Genomic DNA, 19958 nt, shown 5'->3' with positions numbered 1-19958 from the left:
CGTGGAAGTCCAGTAGGTAACTTGTCTGACATGATGTCGAAAGTGACACCCAATGCACCGCGCGCCGCTTTATATATATTACCTGTAGACAGCGCTGGGTAAAACTAGGGACCGTGCCAGCTCTGGGGATTGTACTATTGTTCTTTAATAAACATGTCAACTTAAAACCTTGTGTTATTCTTTTAGATTTAATACACTGTTATTCTTTTAGATTTAATACACAGGATTTCACTGGATTTTATACCGATTTTCAGAAAAATAGCAGGAACTCATTCCAGGAACTCAAAGCGAAAGTACCGCATCATAGACCAGCGGCCATAGGCCAGTCTATTCACCCGCTCTACAACCCCTGCTGGGGTTGACCCCGTCCTAGTGCACTCCGTTGACCCCAACACCGCTTGACCAATCAAAAACGCCCTTACTTGACCTCATTTGCATAAAAAGTGCACTCAGTTGACCTCCCTATCGGGACGCGTTATACTACTGTGGCCCCACCCTACCCAGGGGACCATGATTTGAACAAACTTGAATTTATTCTATGTCATAAAGCTTTCATGTAAATTTAAACTTTTCTGACCCAATGGTTCTAGAGAAGATCATCAAAAATTTTCCAATCGTATCTGAACATAAAACTTTGATCCCCTATTGTGGCCTCACCGTTTGTCCCGGGAACCATGCTTCTGGGATTTACTCTATATCAGGAAGCTTTCTTGTAAATTTTCCACTTTTCTGGCCCAGTGGTTTGGAGAAGATTTTCCCTATATTCGCATGTATAAATTTCATCCCTTATTCTGGTCCCACCCAACCCCTGGGGATCATGAATTAAATTTTAAAAAAACTTGAATCTGCACTATGTCAGGAAGGTTTCATGTAAATTTGAATTTTCTGGCCTAGTGGTTCATGAGATTTTTTCTCTATATTCCCATGTAAAATTTGATCCTCTATCGTGGTCCCACCCTTCCCTAATTCAGGGGTCATGGTTTTCAAAAACAAAACTTGAATCTACACTATTGTAAATTTCAACTTTTCTGGCCCAGTGGTTCTTGAGAAGATTTATAAAGATTCTCACTATATATTCGCATGTAAAACTTTGATCCCCTATTGTGCATCCCCTACCCCCCCCCCCCCCCCCCCCGAGGGCATGATTTTCAGAGACTTGAATGTGCACTATGCCAAGAAGCTTTCATGTAAATTTGCACTTTTCTGGCTCAGTGGTTCTAGAAAAAAAATTAATGACACCGCCCTATTTTTTCATGATTATCTCCCCCATTGAGAGGGGCATATTCCTTCCTTTGAACAAACTTGAATTCCCCTCACCCAAGGATGTTTTGTGGTAAGTTTGGCTGAAATTGATACAGCGGTTCTGTACAAGAGGTTGAAGTGAAAGGTCTACGCACGACGACGGACGAAAACGGATAGCAATAACTCACCTGACTGAAAATGTAATTGCTATTCTTCCATTTAATAAATTCTCTCATTTGCATTAATACTCGCCTTTCCAAAGCTATCAGACAACAAAAAATATAATGTTTTATTCATAACAGTGTACATACATGTACCTCAAAGGTGACAAAATCAAGAAATCAAAAGATAAACAATTCACACACTGTTTTGTACGCCAAAGTAATTTATATATATATCAGCCAAACTAGTATATAGTTTTTGGTCAATTGTATTACATGCAATTGGAATGTTAAAAAAACAAATGATACAAGCATTATAATCATCTTGAAGTTACTAACATTACAACATTATTAGCTCTTTTCCGCTTTCCAAAGACAAGCATATAAAATATAACAATACAATTTTTCCTATCTGAATGTGGTTTCATCCTGGCCCTGGTAATAGTTTAACAAATTTTACACATTTCAAATTCAAAATAAAATTGTACACTGCATGAGGACATTAGCATAATGATTTGATTGGCTGTACCCGTCATGTATACAAATAAAATACTTACGACAGACTGCAGACACATTTTGATAAGAACTATTGAGGCAATACCCCAGTTACACACAAAAAAAAAAGGATTTTTGCTACCAACAGTTTTTTAAGGATATCATAAAATTGAGTTTCAACACATAGCAACGTAACGATACAGAGAAAATACAGAATACATTAATTGCGTGCCGCATGGTGTATATAAATTGCGATTAAGTTACAGTATTGCAGTGAAATGGAACAAAACCAAAAATGAACAAATGAATAAAAAATAGCCATTGAAATCTCAAAGATTACTGGGATGAAATGTAACAAAAATATTTGATCGCATAATCCTTTTATTCAAACTATATTGATTTGTTATTATTTTATTTATTTATTATTGTACATGTATATCTATAGAGCGCTTTATCTAATTAACATAATTACCCTAAAGCTCTTTACATGTAAAGCAAACTGAAACAAAAGAAAAATACATGCATAAAGAAAAAGACATAAGATAATATTAAACTGAAGTAGCTAAGAATAGGTAAAACTAAATAATGTTTTTTCTTCTTTTTTTCTCTTTAAAATAACTGTATGCTTAAATACCAAATTACAAATTAAATTCAAATTTAAAAAGATATGTTTTAAGTTTATTTTTAAAAGCAGTTAATGAATCTTCGAATCAAAGATTCAGCGGGAGGCAGTTTCTCGGGGTTGATGGGGACACATCGAACCGTCTTTCTCTGTACAGTTTAGTATGAACACGTGACTTTAGAAGGGATAAGGAATCCACAGACCTACGTGTTCGCTGAGTGTGGTATATTTGAACTAGTTCCTGGATGCATGCTGGAGCTAATCCACGTAGAGCCTTGAAAGTATACAACAGGGTTTTATATTTGGTTTGATATGTCATAGGTAACCAGTGAAGCAATATGAGAATTGGTGTAATATGCTCATGTTTCCGTGAACGTGTCACTAGCCTAGCAGCAATGTTTTGAACTTTCAGTAACTTTTACAAAGATGCTGAATCAACCCCATAAAGAAGGGTGTAATCAGTTATCTATCATGTGTCCTGCACGCATCTTCCGTTATAAAAGATCTAATTCTACCGACATTACGAAGTCGGAAATACATGTAATATGATTTAGGCAGTGCATTTATTTGACATTTCATACTAAGTTTGCTGTCACCCCCCCCCAAGATTTTTGACACATGAAGCGCTTGTGACTACAGATCCACCGAAAGCCAGTTGATATCCTCAGAATTCACTAGCTTTACGTTTTGGGAGTAAAGATGACAAGTTCTGTCTTTTCTTGATTTAGCTTGAGAATGGTTTTTTTCATCCAGTTATTAACGTCAGAAAGACGCCGTTCAATTCTGTCTGTAATGCTGTCATTTGGATTTACAACCAGGTATATCCGAACCCGAGTGTCATCCGCGTAGCCATGATATCAGATGGTGGTTCTGACCGGTCGAGAGGGGATGCTTACTCCTCCTAGACACCTGATCCCTCCTCTGGTATATCCAGGGGTCCCTGTTTGCCCAACTCTCTATTTTATATTGCTTATAGGAGTTATGAGATTGATCACTGTTTCACCTTTCATGTTATGCCACCGGCAAATTTCTACGATTAATTTGGAAAGCATACAATATAGTTGAGGTATTAATACCGAGTCCTGCGGAACACCAAAGTGGAATAGGACAATGTAAATCCAGTAGCAATTTGTTGACTTCGACCAGAGAGATGGCTTTATCTATGATAGAGCCGATCCTGTGATGCCGAAACTCCATACGCCGGATCAGAATACTATGGTATATGACGTTGAATGCAACTGAAAGATCAAACATCACGAGTGCAACACATGAATTTCTGTTCAATGGAGAAGTAATATCATGGTAAACCCGTACGAAAGCCGTTTCTGTGGAGTGACAATTGCGGTAGGCAGATTGCACCTGGTCATGGATATGGTAAGCGTTTAGATGCTTTTCAAGTCAAGCTGCTGCTGCTTTTTCCAATATTTTAGAAAGGAAAGGTACGTTTGATACAGGTCTGTAATTTCTTAATTCATCTTTATCAAGTCCTTGGCGCTGGAGTGGTGGTTGTACTATAGCTTTTTCGAAATCCAAGAAATTTGTTGATGATTTCAGTGATGATTGGCAAAACACACTCCAAACATTGTTTCAGAACGTTTGAGGGTATTGGATCTAATTCGAAGGATTTTGCTGACGCACCATTTATAATATCACAGACCTAAGTGACACTGGCTCAAACACTGCCAAAAATATCATCAAATTTGATGTCACCCCAAGAACCTCTTCCATATAAGGGGACGTGCCCGAAGAACATAAACAATCTCTAAATGTTTTTATTTTTCCAAGCATTCACCGAATTTCGATGCAAGATCAATTTCGTTATCATGCACAGGCAAAATGTTGAATAGTACCTCTTGTTTAACAAGGCTTTCATTTCAAGCCAATCGTGAATCAAATGACGTTGAAAACGCGAATCAGAACAAAAAGTATACCATTTGACCAAATTCTTCTGAATTACATTCTAAGGTAGCAATTTTTCTTCTCTTTACTTATGAGCTTTTCTATGTAATGCCGTGTACTACTATATCAGATAAACTACATGCAAATTATTAGCAGTAGATGATGAACGTGACCAATAAAATAATTTCACACAATGAAAACAGCATTTCCAAATTCTTCAGGAGGCGGACACGTACTTTTCTACATCATTACCGAGTTTCCATACAACTTCAACCAAAAGTCCTATGTACTTTGTCCATGTGACCGTAACACTCACGGCTAGTGCTGAAAAACTTCATGCATGTCCAGCAAATGTTGCTCTTACAATTTCGACATTCCATACGCGGACAACCACCATTTTTCTCAATTCCTGCGAAACAATTTGGACAGAACCTCCTGTTCTTTGGGTCTCGACGCATCCATTTTTGAACTACAGATTCATCGTTTTGGTTTTCTATCTGGTACATCACACACGATATTCCACTGTGATACTCGACGTGACACTTACTGCACATACTCGTTCTACAAACATCGCAAACTATTCTTCCGCCGACGTCGCTGACTTTGTACACCATAGGACAGTCTGGCGTTATACAATATCGAACCTTATCTTTGTTTCCCATTACAAAACTGGACAGAGATGAATTCAGTATGTTTTGCAGGCTACAGAATCCAGATTTTGTCATATTCACAAAATCTTTCCACGCCCAAAGCATATCACATTTATCATGAAAACATTTGAGTGGAAACTCCTTGTTCCGAATGACAGCTTCTATGTTCAATTTCACACATTCCCTACAGTAGGGATGACCACATGATTCCAATCTGTAAATATCGCTTTCTTCGATTTCACAAAAACATATTCCACATTCTGGTTGATTCGAAGCTGCAATTCCGACATTTATTTGCATATGGTCCATAATTTCTTCGATGCTCTTAACAGCTTTGTCAACTGCATCATCTGATCCCATCATTTTTATTCTGTGATACCTGTGATCAAGTTCCACTGTTGATAAGTTTGACGAAGCTTTCAGGCCTCCAAGGTCCACCCCATGAGCCACAATAACAGTCTTCATCAATCCAGGTGGTTTGGATTCTCCTTTTAAATCAAATACTCGAATTCGTGACGACGATAATTTCTCGGCATACTTTCTAACTTTCCTTAATGCGATTTCACGATCGTCCTTTTCACCATGCACAGACATAGATGTATTTCTATAATCTAACAAAATTAATGTATTGGTCTTCTTCATAATTTTTTCGACTTTTGTTTGACCGTCTTGAGTAAACAGATATCGAAGTGTTGGAATCTTCTCCAGGTCGACTGTTTCACCTTGAAGCATTTTTTGTACTTTGTTTCTAGTGTGCACCATGCTTTGAATACTGTCTGCGTCAATGTCTATCACACATTTGTCATTGATCAGTTTCACATGCATTCGTCTACCACTATCTTCATTCTGTATTTTCTCACAATATGTTTCAATATTCCTTTCTACTCGTTTGTACACAGGCGCTAACACGAAGAGTCTCGTGTGTATTTCTGGAGTAACACAAACGACGTGTTCTCCAATTGACATTCTGTTGCGTAACCTAGAACATGCCTCAAATCCTTCCTCCGGGTCTTTAAACGTGACAAAAGCCTGATAAGTGAAGTCAGACATTTTGGGCTCCAAGATAGAAACCTTAAACTTATTTGGATGAACATACTTTTTGAACTCGCTTTCAAGTCGTATTTTCAAACTATGCAACATTTGAGGAGTTGTATTTACCTTTTCACGTATAATAGTCACTTTTCCGATGTCATTTTCAGAAATGTTAAAATTGTTTAAAATACTTTCACGCAAAACATCTTCATTGGCGAGTTCACCGATTCCCGAAACAAACAACTGTTTTGTTTCTGCATTTGGATGTTTGTCTTTATTGCCCCGTTTTATCCACGCTCGTTTTCCTCCAACTGTAACAGACTTAAGTAGACTTGACAAAATTATTTTGTCCATTTTATCTTTTTCACGAATTTCAACAAATCCAAACCCACGAGACTTTCTTCTACACCACGTAAGTCTTGCTCTGAGTAAATCACCTTCTGCACTTTTCCCGATCCCTTTTGGTGGTCTCGCAGAAATTTTAAAATTTCCGTTTTTTGTAGTAGTTACTGCAGCTTTTGCGAATTTCGACTCATCAAATATGATCTGTCCAAGATAACTTGAATTAGTGTTTTTTGGCGACTTTCGTATGAATGATTGAATTGATCCAAACCGTTTGAACCATTCCACCATTTCATCATTGGAATGAAATGCATTTGAATCCCCGAATACAAACACATTTTTGTATTCGTCCTGATCCAAAATATCTTGAACTTGTCCCCCTGGTCCTATTGATATCCTTACACTCGTAAACTCCGGGAGAAGAGGATGTTCGGCAGTTTCAGTTCTTACTTTCTCTCGGATAGGGTCTATTGCTGTTTTCAGGGTGTGCGAGGATATTTCTCTGTCATCGATTGGTGCATATATTGAAATTTCTCCTCTCTCGCGATCTGCATCGATTACAAACACAGAGTCTTTGCACATCATTGTAAGATTTTCTTGCATGGCTTTCACTTTACAGTAACGGGGACCAACAAACTCTCTGTGAACTTGAAAACCAACATATTCCGTTAACACTGGTGTAACCATCCTTCGTTTTACATCATCAATATCAAAATCTAAAGATCCTTCATTCAATGCTTCCTCGACGTCTTCATCTGCTACAGCTGTTATATTTACACCAAAATCACGAGAGGTTTGCATCACTCTTTCAACAATAACCCAGTTTGGGCAAGAAGCTAGCGACTGAAATGCTGATGAAGGATGCATAATGACCTGTTGATTTTTATCTATGAAAAAATAGCCAGCTTTTTCATGTCCCAGAAAAAGACAGAGATTGCTTTGAAAAGATTTGAACAGCAGCTTCTGCAAACTCCTTTCCACGTCTTCTGCATCTGAAAATTCAAATTTTATGTTGATGGAAAGATCTCTCTTCAGAACATACAAAATTTCTTTTGCAGCATCACGAATGCTTCGCATAGATTTTCCATTAATTGAATTATCTCTGCTCCATCTTCCTTTTTGCTTTTCATCAACTTTGTGCCATTCTTTATAAACATTTAGATTTGTAAAGTAATCACCATGTTTATGACAAAATGGAACCTTCAGCTTGTCTGACCTCTCTTTTTCTTTTTGTGTGCCTCCTCTATAAAACAAGGAGCTGGACACTGTGCAAGAGGCAGCAATAATAATTCCCTCCAATCCAACGTTATGGTCTATAGCATCATGAACAAGAACTCCTAGATTTGGTTCAAATGGGAGTTTAGCGATCCATTTACCCAATGGTGATATTTTTCCATCTTCAATAGCTCCTAGTTTACTTAGGTGTTGGAAAGCATTCTCCATTGACACTTTCTCTGGAGCTTGTACAAAGTCAAATTCCAGTGGATCTACTTCTAATTGCAAAAGCTTAAGAATTGCGTGACCCAAGTGTATTTTCAAAATTTCTGGAATAGAGGTAGGGCACATCATTTCGTAATCTTCCTTGGAGTAAAGTCTATAACATTTACCCGGGGCTGTTCTTCCTGCTCTGCCCTTTCTCTGGTCAGCAGAACTTTTGGTAACTTTCACAACTCGCAGTGCACTTATTTTTTTCCTTGAATCATACAACAATTCTTTCACAGCCCCTGTATCAATGACATATTTTATTCCAGGGATCGTAATTGATGTTTCAGCCACATTAGTTGCAAGTACGATTTTTCGTTTTCCTTTTGGTGACACTTTGAATACTAAATTCTGTTCCTCCGTTTGAAGTTTACCATGTAGTGGCAAAATCCAATGATCCTTTCCTCCTCTTAATAAAACTTCCAGTTTTGCTGCACACTGCTCAATTTCTGCTTGGGATGTTAAGAAAACTAAAATATCCCCTGGCGGCTCTTTTCTGTGAATTTCTACTGCTTTTTCAACACATTTCATTTCATAATCATCAACTACCTCGAGTCCTGAGGACGTTGTTAGCCATTCAATTTCAACTGGAAACATTCTTCCAGAGACTTTCACGACCGGACAAAGTTCAGGTCCTCCAAAGTAGCGTACAAAGACATCTGGATCTATCGTTGCAGAAGTCACTACAACATGAAGGGTTGGTCGCTGTGGCAAACACTTCTTAATCATTCCAAGCAATAATTCAGTATAAATACTCCTTTCGTGTGCTTCATCAATTACAACACAGGAAAATTCAGACAGCAAGGGGTCTTTCAAACACTCGTTCAAAAGCATGTGGTCAGTCATGTACAACACTTTAGTGTGATTGTTCAACTTTGACTTCATACCGGTTTGGTATCCAACAAGATCTCCAGCGTTTGACTCCATCTCTGATGCAACTCTTTGTGCAAGACTCACAGCCGCTACCTTACGTGGCTGTGTACAAATGATTTTCCCAAGGGAACTCAATTCAGACTCTAAAATGTACTGAGTTATTTGTGTACTTTTCCCAGATCCGGTTTCTCCTAGAATAATACAAACTTGATTATGAAGAATTGTATCAACAATTTGGGTTCTTCTTGCATATATTGGTAATGCTTGTTCCAACCGTGAACACTCTATATCAAATCGTTTCCTTAGGCAATCATATTCTTTTTGCTCAACATGTTTTCCTTTAAATGACTCAATTCTTTGTATAGTGTCAGACAGGTATGATTGAAATTCATCCTGTTGTTGTTTCAGTTCTAAGATTTTGTACTCTAAAGCTTTTTTCTGAGATTCTCTCTGTTTATGAAGCGAGATATCAATATATTTTGTCTTCTTGTTAGAAGTTGCGGATGCGTTGTTTAATTCTGCAAATTTACTTTCGATCTCCCTTATCTTTTCTATATGTTTCATTGAAACACCTTCAGTCCTTTTATCTATATACCGCAAAATTTTAATGTTTTCTTGCCTCGTTTTATTCGGGGCGTCTTTTTCATACTTTTGCAATTTGTATCTGAAATACAGTTTTTCCCTACTACGTGTCAGGCAACTTTGAAATCTTCTTGAATCGGCGTTGCTTTTGAAGTGTATTACTACAACAGTGGCATTGTTTTTAGAATCTTTTTTAAAGGAAGCAACTCGAAATCTAACATCTACAACAACACCAATGAGTAGTGTAAGTAGCTCATTTTCATCTTCTAATTGCTTTAAAATTGTAAAGACATATTTCACAATTTCCTTGTCTTCATCTACACTATAGGTTTTGAAAGATGAAACCTGCACTGAATTTTCTGAAGTTGTCACAATGAATGGATTTTCACTTTTTTTAGTTCTGTTTTCCCCAAAGCGCTCCTTATCCAATATGTCTCCCATTTTTGTGCCCCCTTCAACTTTTGTGCTAGCATTCTTTTGTTTTTTAGTTATTGTGGACTTCCAACAACTAGTACCTGGACATGAAACAATTCTACTATGTGAAAGCTCATCACGCTTTGTCTGATCTGTATGCTTTGGAATAGTGCCGTCCCTTTTCTTGTCTTCCATTCGTTTGCAAAAATTTCGCGTCATTGCTTCTTTTACTTTTGTTTCAGCAGCCAAATGGGTTGATGGCTTTTTCTTCAAATTAGAAATTGTCTTTTCAAATACTTCATCTTTACATTCATTCTCATTCAATTTGGTGCATTTCAAAGTATTGCATTTATCTTGTTGCTTGACATTATTTTCCATAATTTCCTTCACAGCACCATCTGTTCTGCTTGTAACTCCAGATCTTACTCTTAGTACTTCGTGTTTCCCCACAGTGGGGTATTTATCCAATCCTGAAATATCTTTTGATGGCAGTTTTTCTTTGGCCTTGTCCTTTGTTGGATCTAAAAGGTGAATTCCGTTACTTACATCTAGTTCTTTGCATTTTAAAGTCTCTTCTTGTGTGATCTTATAAACAGATGGAACTTTGTTTTTTGAGCATGTAGCAACAGAAGGAAAATTAGTTTCATCTTCAATTGTCAAAACATTTTCTCCCTTAGACTCCACTTCCTCCATTAGTTCTCTATTCTTTGACTTCAATGTGAGAGTTTCCTTCAAACATTGAATTTCACAGTGAAGGAAATCATCTAGGTCATCTTTCTTTTGTGAAACTGAAGCGGATTTCATTGATGCTAACATTTTTTCCTCTTGGTTTTTGGATCCCCAGCCATCTTCACTTTCAGATAGAGTAACAGAACAAAGTTGTTTTTCCACATTTCTGTGTCTCACCAAGTCATGACAATTCTGGACATCTCCAAGTTCACTTCTAGTTATCAGTTTGGCTTTTCTTCCCGTGATGTCTTGACTGCCACCAACACTACCATCTTTTGTTTGTGATAGTGACACATCAAGCATTGCAGGCTTCTCTTTTTGCAATTGTGATACACCAAACCGCACAGGTTTCTCTTGAGTTCGTGCCACATCGAACCTTGTAGGTTTTTCTTGTGATACTGACATACCAAAACCTGTGTATTTTTCTTTTGATACTGACATACCAAAACTTGCAGAATTTTCTTGGGATCGTGAAACATCAATCCTTGCAGGGTTTTTTCGTTGTGATAGTGCCACCCCAAAACTTTTAGGGTTGTCTTGTGTCAGTGATACACCTAAACTGGCAGGTGTTCCTTCTTCTGATAGTGATATACTAGAACTTGTAAGATTCTTTTTTGATGATGTCATAACAAGCTTTGCAGGTTTTTCTTCCTGTGCTATTAATCCTCCATGCTCTGCAGGTTTTTCTTGAAATTGTGACTCACGAAGGCTTGCAGGTTTTTCATGAGATTGTGATATTCCACACTTTGCATATTTCTCTTGTGATAGCGATGTACCATGCTTTGCATATTTTTTTTCTGACACCAACACACCATGCTTTGATGGTGTGTCTTGGGATTGAAACACATCTAACCTTGCAAGCTGGTTCTGTGATTGTGACTCACCAAGCATTGCTGGTTTTTCTTGAGATTGCAAACCATACTTTGCAGGTTTCCTTTGGGATCGAGACACACCAAAACTGGCAGGTTTTGCTTGTGGCAGTAACACACCACGCTTTGCATAGTTTTCATGTGATAGCGACACATCAACCTTGGCAGGTTTTTGTTGAGGTTTTGACATACGTACATGTATAATGGCAGTGTTTTCTTGAAATAACGACACACCAAGCTGTTCATGTGATAGTGACACACCAAGTCTTGCAGGGTTTTCTTCGGATTTCGACAAAACAAAACTAGCACGTTTTTCTTCTTGTGACATTGACACACCATGCTTTACATGTTTTTCTTGTGATAGTGATACACCACACTTTACACGTTTTTCTTGGGATTGAGACACAACAAAACTGGCAGGGTTTTCTTCTAGTGGCGACACACCAAGCTTTGCAGGTTTTTCCTGTGATAGTGATACATCAAGCATTGAAGATTTTTCTTGTGATTGCGACTCACCAAATCTTGCAGGCTGTTCTTGTGACTGTGACACATCAAGCCTAGTAGACTTTTCTCTGGATTGTAACACGCCTACACTGGTAGGTGTTTCTGATATTGACACACCAATCCTTGCAGAGGTTTTTTGTGATTGTGATAATCTAAGCCTTGTAGAATCTAATGAAGTTGCTTTTGTGGTATCCCTTTCAAACCTACCATTACATTTACTATGGAAGTTCTCTAGTTTGATAGATGACTTTTCAGGTATTTCCTTCTCCTTTTTCTGAGCATATGATTCATGCAATCTGTTTGTTGAGTGTTCTTTTCTTAAATGTATATCCAATAATTCCTTTTCCTGTTGGGAAGAAAATGTAGCCCATCTATTGATCAAATCATGGCATATTTGTTTTACATGTTCACTTTCATCAAACTTTGTAACCTCACCAGTTGTTTGATGTTTGTACCCCTGAAAACTGTTGTTAGGCACAATCCCCCTTTCCCTCGATGAATTATTTAGAGATCTTGATGTTGTATCATGTTGTTCAGTTGGTGAAATGGATGACGAGAATAGACTAACACCATCCCTTGCCACTGAGGAGGATTTCACACTAGATTTTTCCTTCCTATGAGTTTCTACTCTTTCTTTTGCTGGTTTGGCAGCCGTTTTCGTTGAACGTTGACCCATCCTATGTAATCTACAAAATTGATAAAAAACTGTTCTATTCTGTTTAATTCACTTTTACCAAGCTGTATGATTTTTTTTTTTCGTTTTGGGGATAGGAATTAAATAAGTTCTTTATTAGCAATATGCAAAGGGGGAAACTTATATTGCTAAACTCAAATAAATTTTCATATGTTTTGAATATACGTGTATTTGTAAAAACTTCCCCACTTATTCACAGAAGGATTGGGAATGTTATTGAATAATCTAAAATTAAAGTAACTTGAAATCACCTTATGATATATTCTGCATATTTCTGTTTCTGGTTCTATACATCACATTGTGAGAAAATAAAAGTTGGAGACTCTCTTTGAAGAAAAATTCATCTTGACCACATTTGAAACACGAGGCCCTTGGGCCTTATCAGTCACCTAAATATCTATCATGTGCCAACTTGCATATATATAGTAAATTGTTTCTTCAACATTTATTGTCGAAAATTGGTGAGAAGTTATGATGCAGATCTGAAAAATACCAAAATATCATCCGAAGTAAACCATAAGTTGCGCAAGGTAGGGTATATCCCCTAGTGTCTATGACGTCCAATAGTGATATTGACCTTTGATCCCAACATCAACAGGGTCCTTCCTCTCTTGATAACAAAGCTACAAGTGAAGTATCTTAATCAATCGAGCAAAATTGTTGCCTTTAGAGTGTTTACAGGGTTTATCTTTGAATTTTCCTTCACATAGAACTTTGATCCTAATGCTTATAATCGTTATGGTTATTTTTTTTTTTATAACAAAGCTACATGGGAAGTATTAAATCAGCTGAGCAAAAATGTGTTGCCTGTAAGGTGTCTACATGCCCAGCTTAAAGATACACACACACACACACATACGTGTAACGCGTGTCAAATGAACACCTTAACTTCCCACCTGCAACTGAACACTTCTACAGTTATTGGTATTTTAGTACGAAAATTTACTATTTGGTACTAAAAACAACATAGAAGACATTGCTGCGGTCGAAATTTGTGAAATATCGTTTTATTCACTCCTTGAATTTTTGCTTATCAAGTGAACACTTTCCTTTACACACGGTCAATTGAACACTTTCCTTTACACACGGGCAATTGAACACTTTCCTTTACACACGGGCAATTGAACACTTTCCTTTACACACAGGCAATTGAACACTTTCCTTTACACACAGGCAATTGAACACTCTGACACACACGGGCAAATGAACACTCTGACACACACGTGTAATTGAACACTCTGACGCACATGGCCAATTAAATACTCTGATACACGCAGCCAGTTAAACACTCTGATACACACAGGCAATCAAACACTCTGAAACATCCAAACAATCATTCTCACCACGCTAAATAAATAAGGCAAAATCTCTAAAGCTTACAAAAAAGCGTGAAACGATGATATAAATCGAAATTGGGATGGGATAGACAGGGAATCCACACATTTCGTTGAAATTATCGCCGCAAGAAAATAAAAAAAAAGGGGAGGGTAGTATTGATTGGATGATTGATTATATATTTTACGTCCCGTCGAAAATATTTTATTCATATTGAGACGTAACCAGCTTTAAGCGGAGTACCACGAATTTAGACCTATCCAATGTATCCATAGGGTTCAGGGTCGTAGCAGTGAGGGTTCTTTGAAATATCGTGCCAACACCTACTACATGCACGACAAGGGATATACGTTTATAAGGTCACATCCAAAAGATCCGTGATTCTCACTTCTAAACGTCGAGCGTTTGGCGAAGGAGCAATTAACACTACCAATTTTAACGTCTTAGGTTTGACGCATGAACGATGCTTGAACTCACGACCTCCCGGTTACGAAGCGAACGCTCTACCATTGAGCTACCGCGACCGGTCGGGGGGAGGGGTAGTAGTGTCCATAATGATGACTTTTAATGTAATAATAACTTATGATAATCATCATTATTATAAATATATATATACTTCTATGATTATAGACTCCCTCGTTTGCCAATGCATGCTGTACGGGCCAGACTCTGTAGTAATTCGACCAAAAAGTATGATAAATAAAATCAAAATTCTGTAATACAGTGCCTAAAGGATCTAAAACAAGTATTCATAATTATATACATTTTTTGTATCACTTTAAGTTTTTTGTTGACTTTTGACATGAATAAAAATTAGATATCTTTGTAAAGAAATGTTACGCGATATCTTAATTCCACTCTAAAAGGGAACATTTTCATGAACATTCTGTTTAAATATGTAACTACATAGATGTGACCTTACAGAAAACTTTAATCAAACGTTGCAAAAACCATAAATTCTTTGAAAATCCGGTTTATAACACCAGTTTATATAACATAACTTCAGAATCAGGATTTGTTCCCGGTTCCTTTATATACTGTTACAAAAATATCTACATGTTTATGATATGTACATGCACATTATGTCAATTTTGACTATCATCTCACCTTGAAATATGAGGACAAAATTGTAATAGAGAACCCCCAAAAATCACGATTTTGATTCATCTTAGATATTTTTGTTTAGAGATGTCGTGCCTTTGGCACTCATTACGCCCTTCCCTAAACGTGTTACGTGTTGGACACCCCCCCCCCCCCTCATTAACTACGTCTGAAACACACCGACAATTGAACCTGGTACATTGCGCATAAATTGAACTATTATAACGAAAGGTAAAATTCAAGTTACATATTTGTAAGTTTTATTGATGAACTTAGTCCAGTCTCGAAAGGCAAGTAGAGATTTAAAACATTTCCTGAGCATCGGCAATTCGCGCCTTCGAATGAGAAATAATCTCCCTCATAAAAGTGATTTGGACCCCCACTCCTTTCCCTGCCGATCTGAGGACAGAGATGACCAATTGCAAATTCAAGGGAATATATTACCTTCTGTTTTTGTTCAAAAACTGGACGTGTCCTCTCATGACCTTTATAATACAAATTCACCAGGTTGATTTTTAAAATCTTATTAATGTTTTACATAAGCTCAAATTAAAGTCCAATAATATACGCACATCAAATCAATTATCGCTCTCATTAATTCAATTGATGCGCACATCCATGGGGTGGAAATATTGCTCGCAAAAATTAATTTAGAGCTCTGTATGAATGACTTGATTATCTCTTTTAATTCAATGGAGGATCTTTTTAATTATATATACAAGGCTATTTCATAAGCAATTAATGCGCGCATCATTTTTTTTTTAAAAGAGCAACAATTCAATTAAAGAAATCATTCAATTGTGGATATCTTGAATTGAAGATTATATCTCAATTAGATAATCTCTCTAAAATAATTATTCCACGCATCAATTTAATTAATGATATCATTAATTCAATAGAAGAGAGCAATAATTCAATTATTGTGCACATTAAGTGATGTTAGCATTAATGAATTATTGCTCTCTTCAATTGAATTGTAGCCTGCATTAATTCTATTGTTGGTATCATTAAATTATAATTCATTTGAGGAGAGCAACAATTAAATTATTGCCTGCATCAATTCAGCAGAATAAATAATGTTATCAATAATTCAATTCATGCTCACAATATATATATAATGCAGAATTGAAGATATTAATTATTTGAAGAGATCTTTGATTGCAATGTTGGTGCATGAAATGAATTGATAATATCTTCAAATAATTAAAGATATCTTCAAATATTTGAGTTTGTTAATTTGGCGCTCCATAGATCTAAAACTATTCCTAGTGGATTCTGGTGCTTTCTGACTCAGACATCATGACAGCTCTTGCCACAAATGAATCTCACCATACAAGTGATAAAAACACACTTGAATATGTTGCAGAAAAATAAAGATCAGGTGGGTCGCATATACCTATAGCCACCTCTCTCTTAATTTCTTCATAGGATTCATATACTTAAAGGGATTTTTCTCCTTGAAAAGGTGATATTTAAAAATATGTCACTTTTCAAGGAATTTTATAATCCCCCAATAGTATGTACCGGGGTAATTTCTAAACTGTTTGGTGAAAATGTTGACAATTAAGAATCAGTCACTGGTTATCCATGTGGAATTTAGCTATCTCATATGAATAAACTTTTGATTATTTTACTACAATGTACCATATTAACCAATTTCGGAAATAATTCCTTATTTGTCTTAAATTTTGATTTGATATAAAGAGCAAACTGAAATGATAAACCAAAGTTCACATTCAACACCTGTGAGGCAATTGTATACAAATATCAAATTCATATATTACAGAATTCATTAAGATATTTGAATTATTCTAATCTTTTAATGTTCCATGGTAGCAATGAAAACAGCAGGTCTTTTATTCTCAGTCATATATTTTATTATATTACAGGAGATGTTATATGTACAATTAGTATATATATATATATACATTATATATGTAATTGCATGTGCCAAAAAAATGTATACATACATGAGTAATTCAACCACAGACATATCAATAAATTTGCATTTAATACATTGAATGTAGTCCTTTGATTAAATAATCAACACAGATGGATCCATATGATAATACATGTATTTGTAAAAGAAAAAAAAATAGTTCCATTTCTCATACAAATGATATCTGTACAAATATCAAAATCAACAAGAGGCCCAGGGGCCACATCGCTCACCTGAGTCACCTTGGCCCTGCTGTTTTGATTTTTAAATGCTATTTTATCAATCTTTATTCTCATGAATAATGTGACCCAAACCTACCTCTAAAGAACACAACATTACTAAAATGAAATCATATAACACAAAGATATGACAAGCATGATATTGCTGTTCTGGATAAGACCAAGGTATGAAGTCATAGGTCTTGGTATGATATGAAAGACTTTGCCATAAGTAATCTATATACAATACATGAAAGCCCTATCTAAAATAGTCCTGGATATACTTAATAAGTTATACTTTCTTAAAAGTAGGTCAAACTCAGAGTTCAGGGTCACAAGGTCAAAGAACATAATATGATTGATTGTTTTAGCTGTTTTCCGCCACACTCAACAATTTTTCAGTTATCTGGTGGTGCCCAGTTTTTATTGGTGGAAGAGAGAACCCAGATACAATGTACCTGGGAAGAGACCACTGACCTTCCGAGAGTAAACTGGGAAACTTTCTCACTTACCGGTGCAAGCAGGATTCGAACCCACGCCAACCACTGAAGAGACATTATTTGTCGAAATGCGCATCTGGTGCATCAAAATTGGTACCATATAAGTTTTACCTTAAACACAATGTAGTTCAGGACACACTGAATAGGTCAGATTTGTTTTGCCATAAAAATTGTATATACAAGATATGAAAGCTCTAGCTTAAATAGTTCAAGAGATATCTTTAAAGATTTTTCCTTTAAATATACATGTATCAGCATATAAAACTTTGATCCCCTATTGTTACCACACCATACCTCCCGGGAAATGATTTTAACAAACTTGAATATGCACTATGTCAGGAAGGTTTAATGTAAATTTGTGTGCTTCATACTAAATTTGAAAAGAATTCTGTTATTCGAATCGTAGATTGATCGCTGTTCGTTATCTTCACCTTTCAGTTATAGAATTTAGTTAAAAATATTCAATTGTTAACATCGACGGACTACAACGGACGCAGACCAATAGCAATATGTCATCTGAGTTTACTCAAGTGACCTAAAATTGTATAATTTTTCTAAAGCTTTTGAAAATTGATAATGCTATTAAAGCCTAGTCTGATCCCTTACACTCCATTTCAATAGTTAAGCGTAAAAACAGACTGGAGTGGATGGGGACCAAACTTAAGAAAGCTGTGAGATTAGTTCAATATTCAAACCTACAGTTTTTGAATAATAAGTATTTAACCCAACTGGGATGATTTCATCCAAAATATTTCACTAAAAATATTTGTGGGGATATTAGTTCACACAGACATTATGTTTCAAAATGAGTACGAGTATGGAAATGAACTGGGGTTCAAATTGACTGGCTACGTATACCTAACATGGCTACATCAACAAAGAAAATCACTTGAAGCTTTGAGTTTTTAGGTTATATGTGGGTTTAAGGAATATTTGAAAGTATGCTTGGAAACAAGTATAGTGGGAAAATATGTTAGGAATTATTTAATATTAAATTCATGAGACAGCGATGCAGGAATGCAGTGATAGAGGGACTTAACCATGCACTTTTTTTCTGTGCCGTAAATTGAAGATTTTTAATAAGGGGCTCATCTGAAGCTCTAGCACTCTGACTTGCCCCAATATCTTCTCAAAGAGCTACAATTTTGGGTTTAGTTCTGCATCTAGTTTTTTAGGAGAAGATTTTAAAAGATTTTCCTTGTATATATTTCACATATAAAACTTAGATCCCCTATTGTGACCCCACTCTACCCCTGTGAGCCATGACCTTTAACAAACTTGAATCTGTACTATATATGAATGTAAAACTTTGATCCTCGATTGTGACCTCACCCTACCCCCGGATACCATGATTTGCACAAAACAGGAACCTTTTATGTGAATTCAACTTTCCTGGTCCAGTGGTTCTTGAAAAGGTTTTTTAAATGACCCCATCCTATTTTTGCATACCCCTTATCTATTGATGATGCATACCAAGTTTGATTGAAACTGGCCCAGTGGTTCACTCTGGAGAAGAAAATGAAAATGTGAAAAGTTTACAGAGAGACAGACGACAGGCAAAGGTGATCAGAAAAGCTCATTTGAGCCTTTGGCTCAGGTGAGCTAAAAAAGTATATAAACATGTTCAATGTTAAACCTGTTTGTTGTATTGCTTAACAGCTCCATTGCCAGCATCTACCCTTACTGAGCTTACAGTGTCAGACCTTGATATCATCATCATCACTCATTTTGACTATCCAGGCCAAATTAATAGTTTTGCAAGGGTGAGGCCTGGCTGTCCTGTCGAGGTTGAAGTTTGTACTTCTACACTTGGCGACCCAGTGGATTGATCCTATCCAATCCTCTAAACTCTAGGTCTCGTTTTAGGATCTCATCCCATGTCAGCTTTGGTCTACCTGTGAAGTTCTTTTCTGCTGATCATGATGCATAACATTCTGACAAATCTGCAAAAATATTTAGAGAAGTAATTAGTAAAAGGTCTTCGTAAAAGGTAGCAAGAAATGTACAATTAGATAAAATCATAATTTCTATTTCTACAAAGTAAGTGTTTATCAAATGATCAGCTGTAAATATTAATTCACACATCAATTATCATTTTTAAAGATTCAAAGTGATACAGATATCATAAACATTTTATGACAAATATATCATAACTTCAGATTGTTTATATGAAAAACAAATGTATCCCCAGCTCCCCAAATTGGAAGTGCTCCAAATGAAACCTCCAACCCCTTAATGTACTGCATAGTATGGAAGATAAAGCATGAGCAGGAAC

General features: G+C 36.3%; 1 protein-coding gene across 3 annotated transcripts in view; it reads right to left on the bottom strand.

Moving 5' to 3' along the window:
* Window positions 1-1517: 1517 nt before the first annotated feature.
* LOC125682827 (uncharacterized) overlaps window positions 1518-19958 on the bottom strand; it is a 56853-nt gene continuing 38412 nt past the window's right edge. For all 3 annotated transcript variants that reach the window (XM_056159321.1, XM_056159326.1, XM_048923417.2), the window contains one exon: window positions 1518-12582. In XM_056159321.1, the coding sequence (XP_056015296.1) occupies window positions 4689-12572 (7884 nt within the window). In that variant the 5' untranslated portion in view covers window positions 12573-12582 and the 3' untranslated portion in view covers window positions 1518-4688. The remainder of the gene's footprint in view (window positions 12583-19958) is intronic.

Source organism: Ostrea edulis, chromosome 1 (assembly GCF_947568905.1).
Source record: "Ostrea edulis chromosome 1, xbOstEdul1.1, whole genome shotgun sequence".
NCBI classification, from domain to species: Eukaryota; Metazoa; Mollusca; class Bivalvia; order Ostreida; family Ostreidae; genus Ostrea; species Ostrea edulis.
Note: the sequence above shows the minus strand (reverse complement) of the source record. Positions and strands in the feature narration are given on the sequence as shown.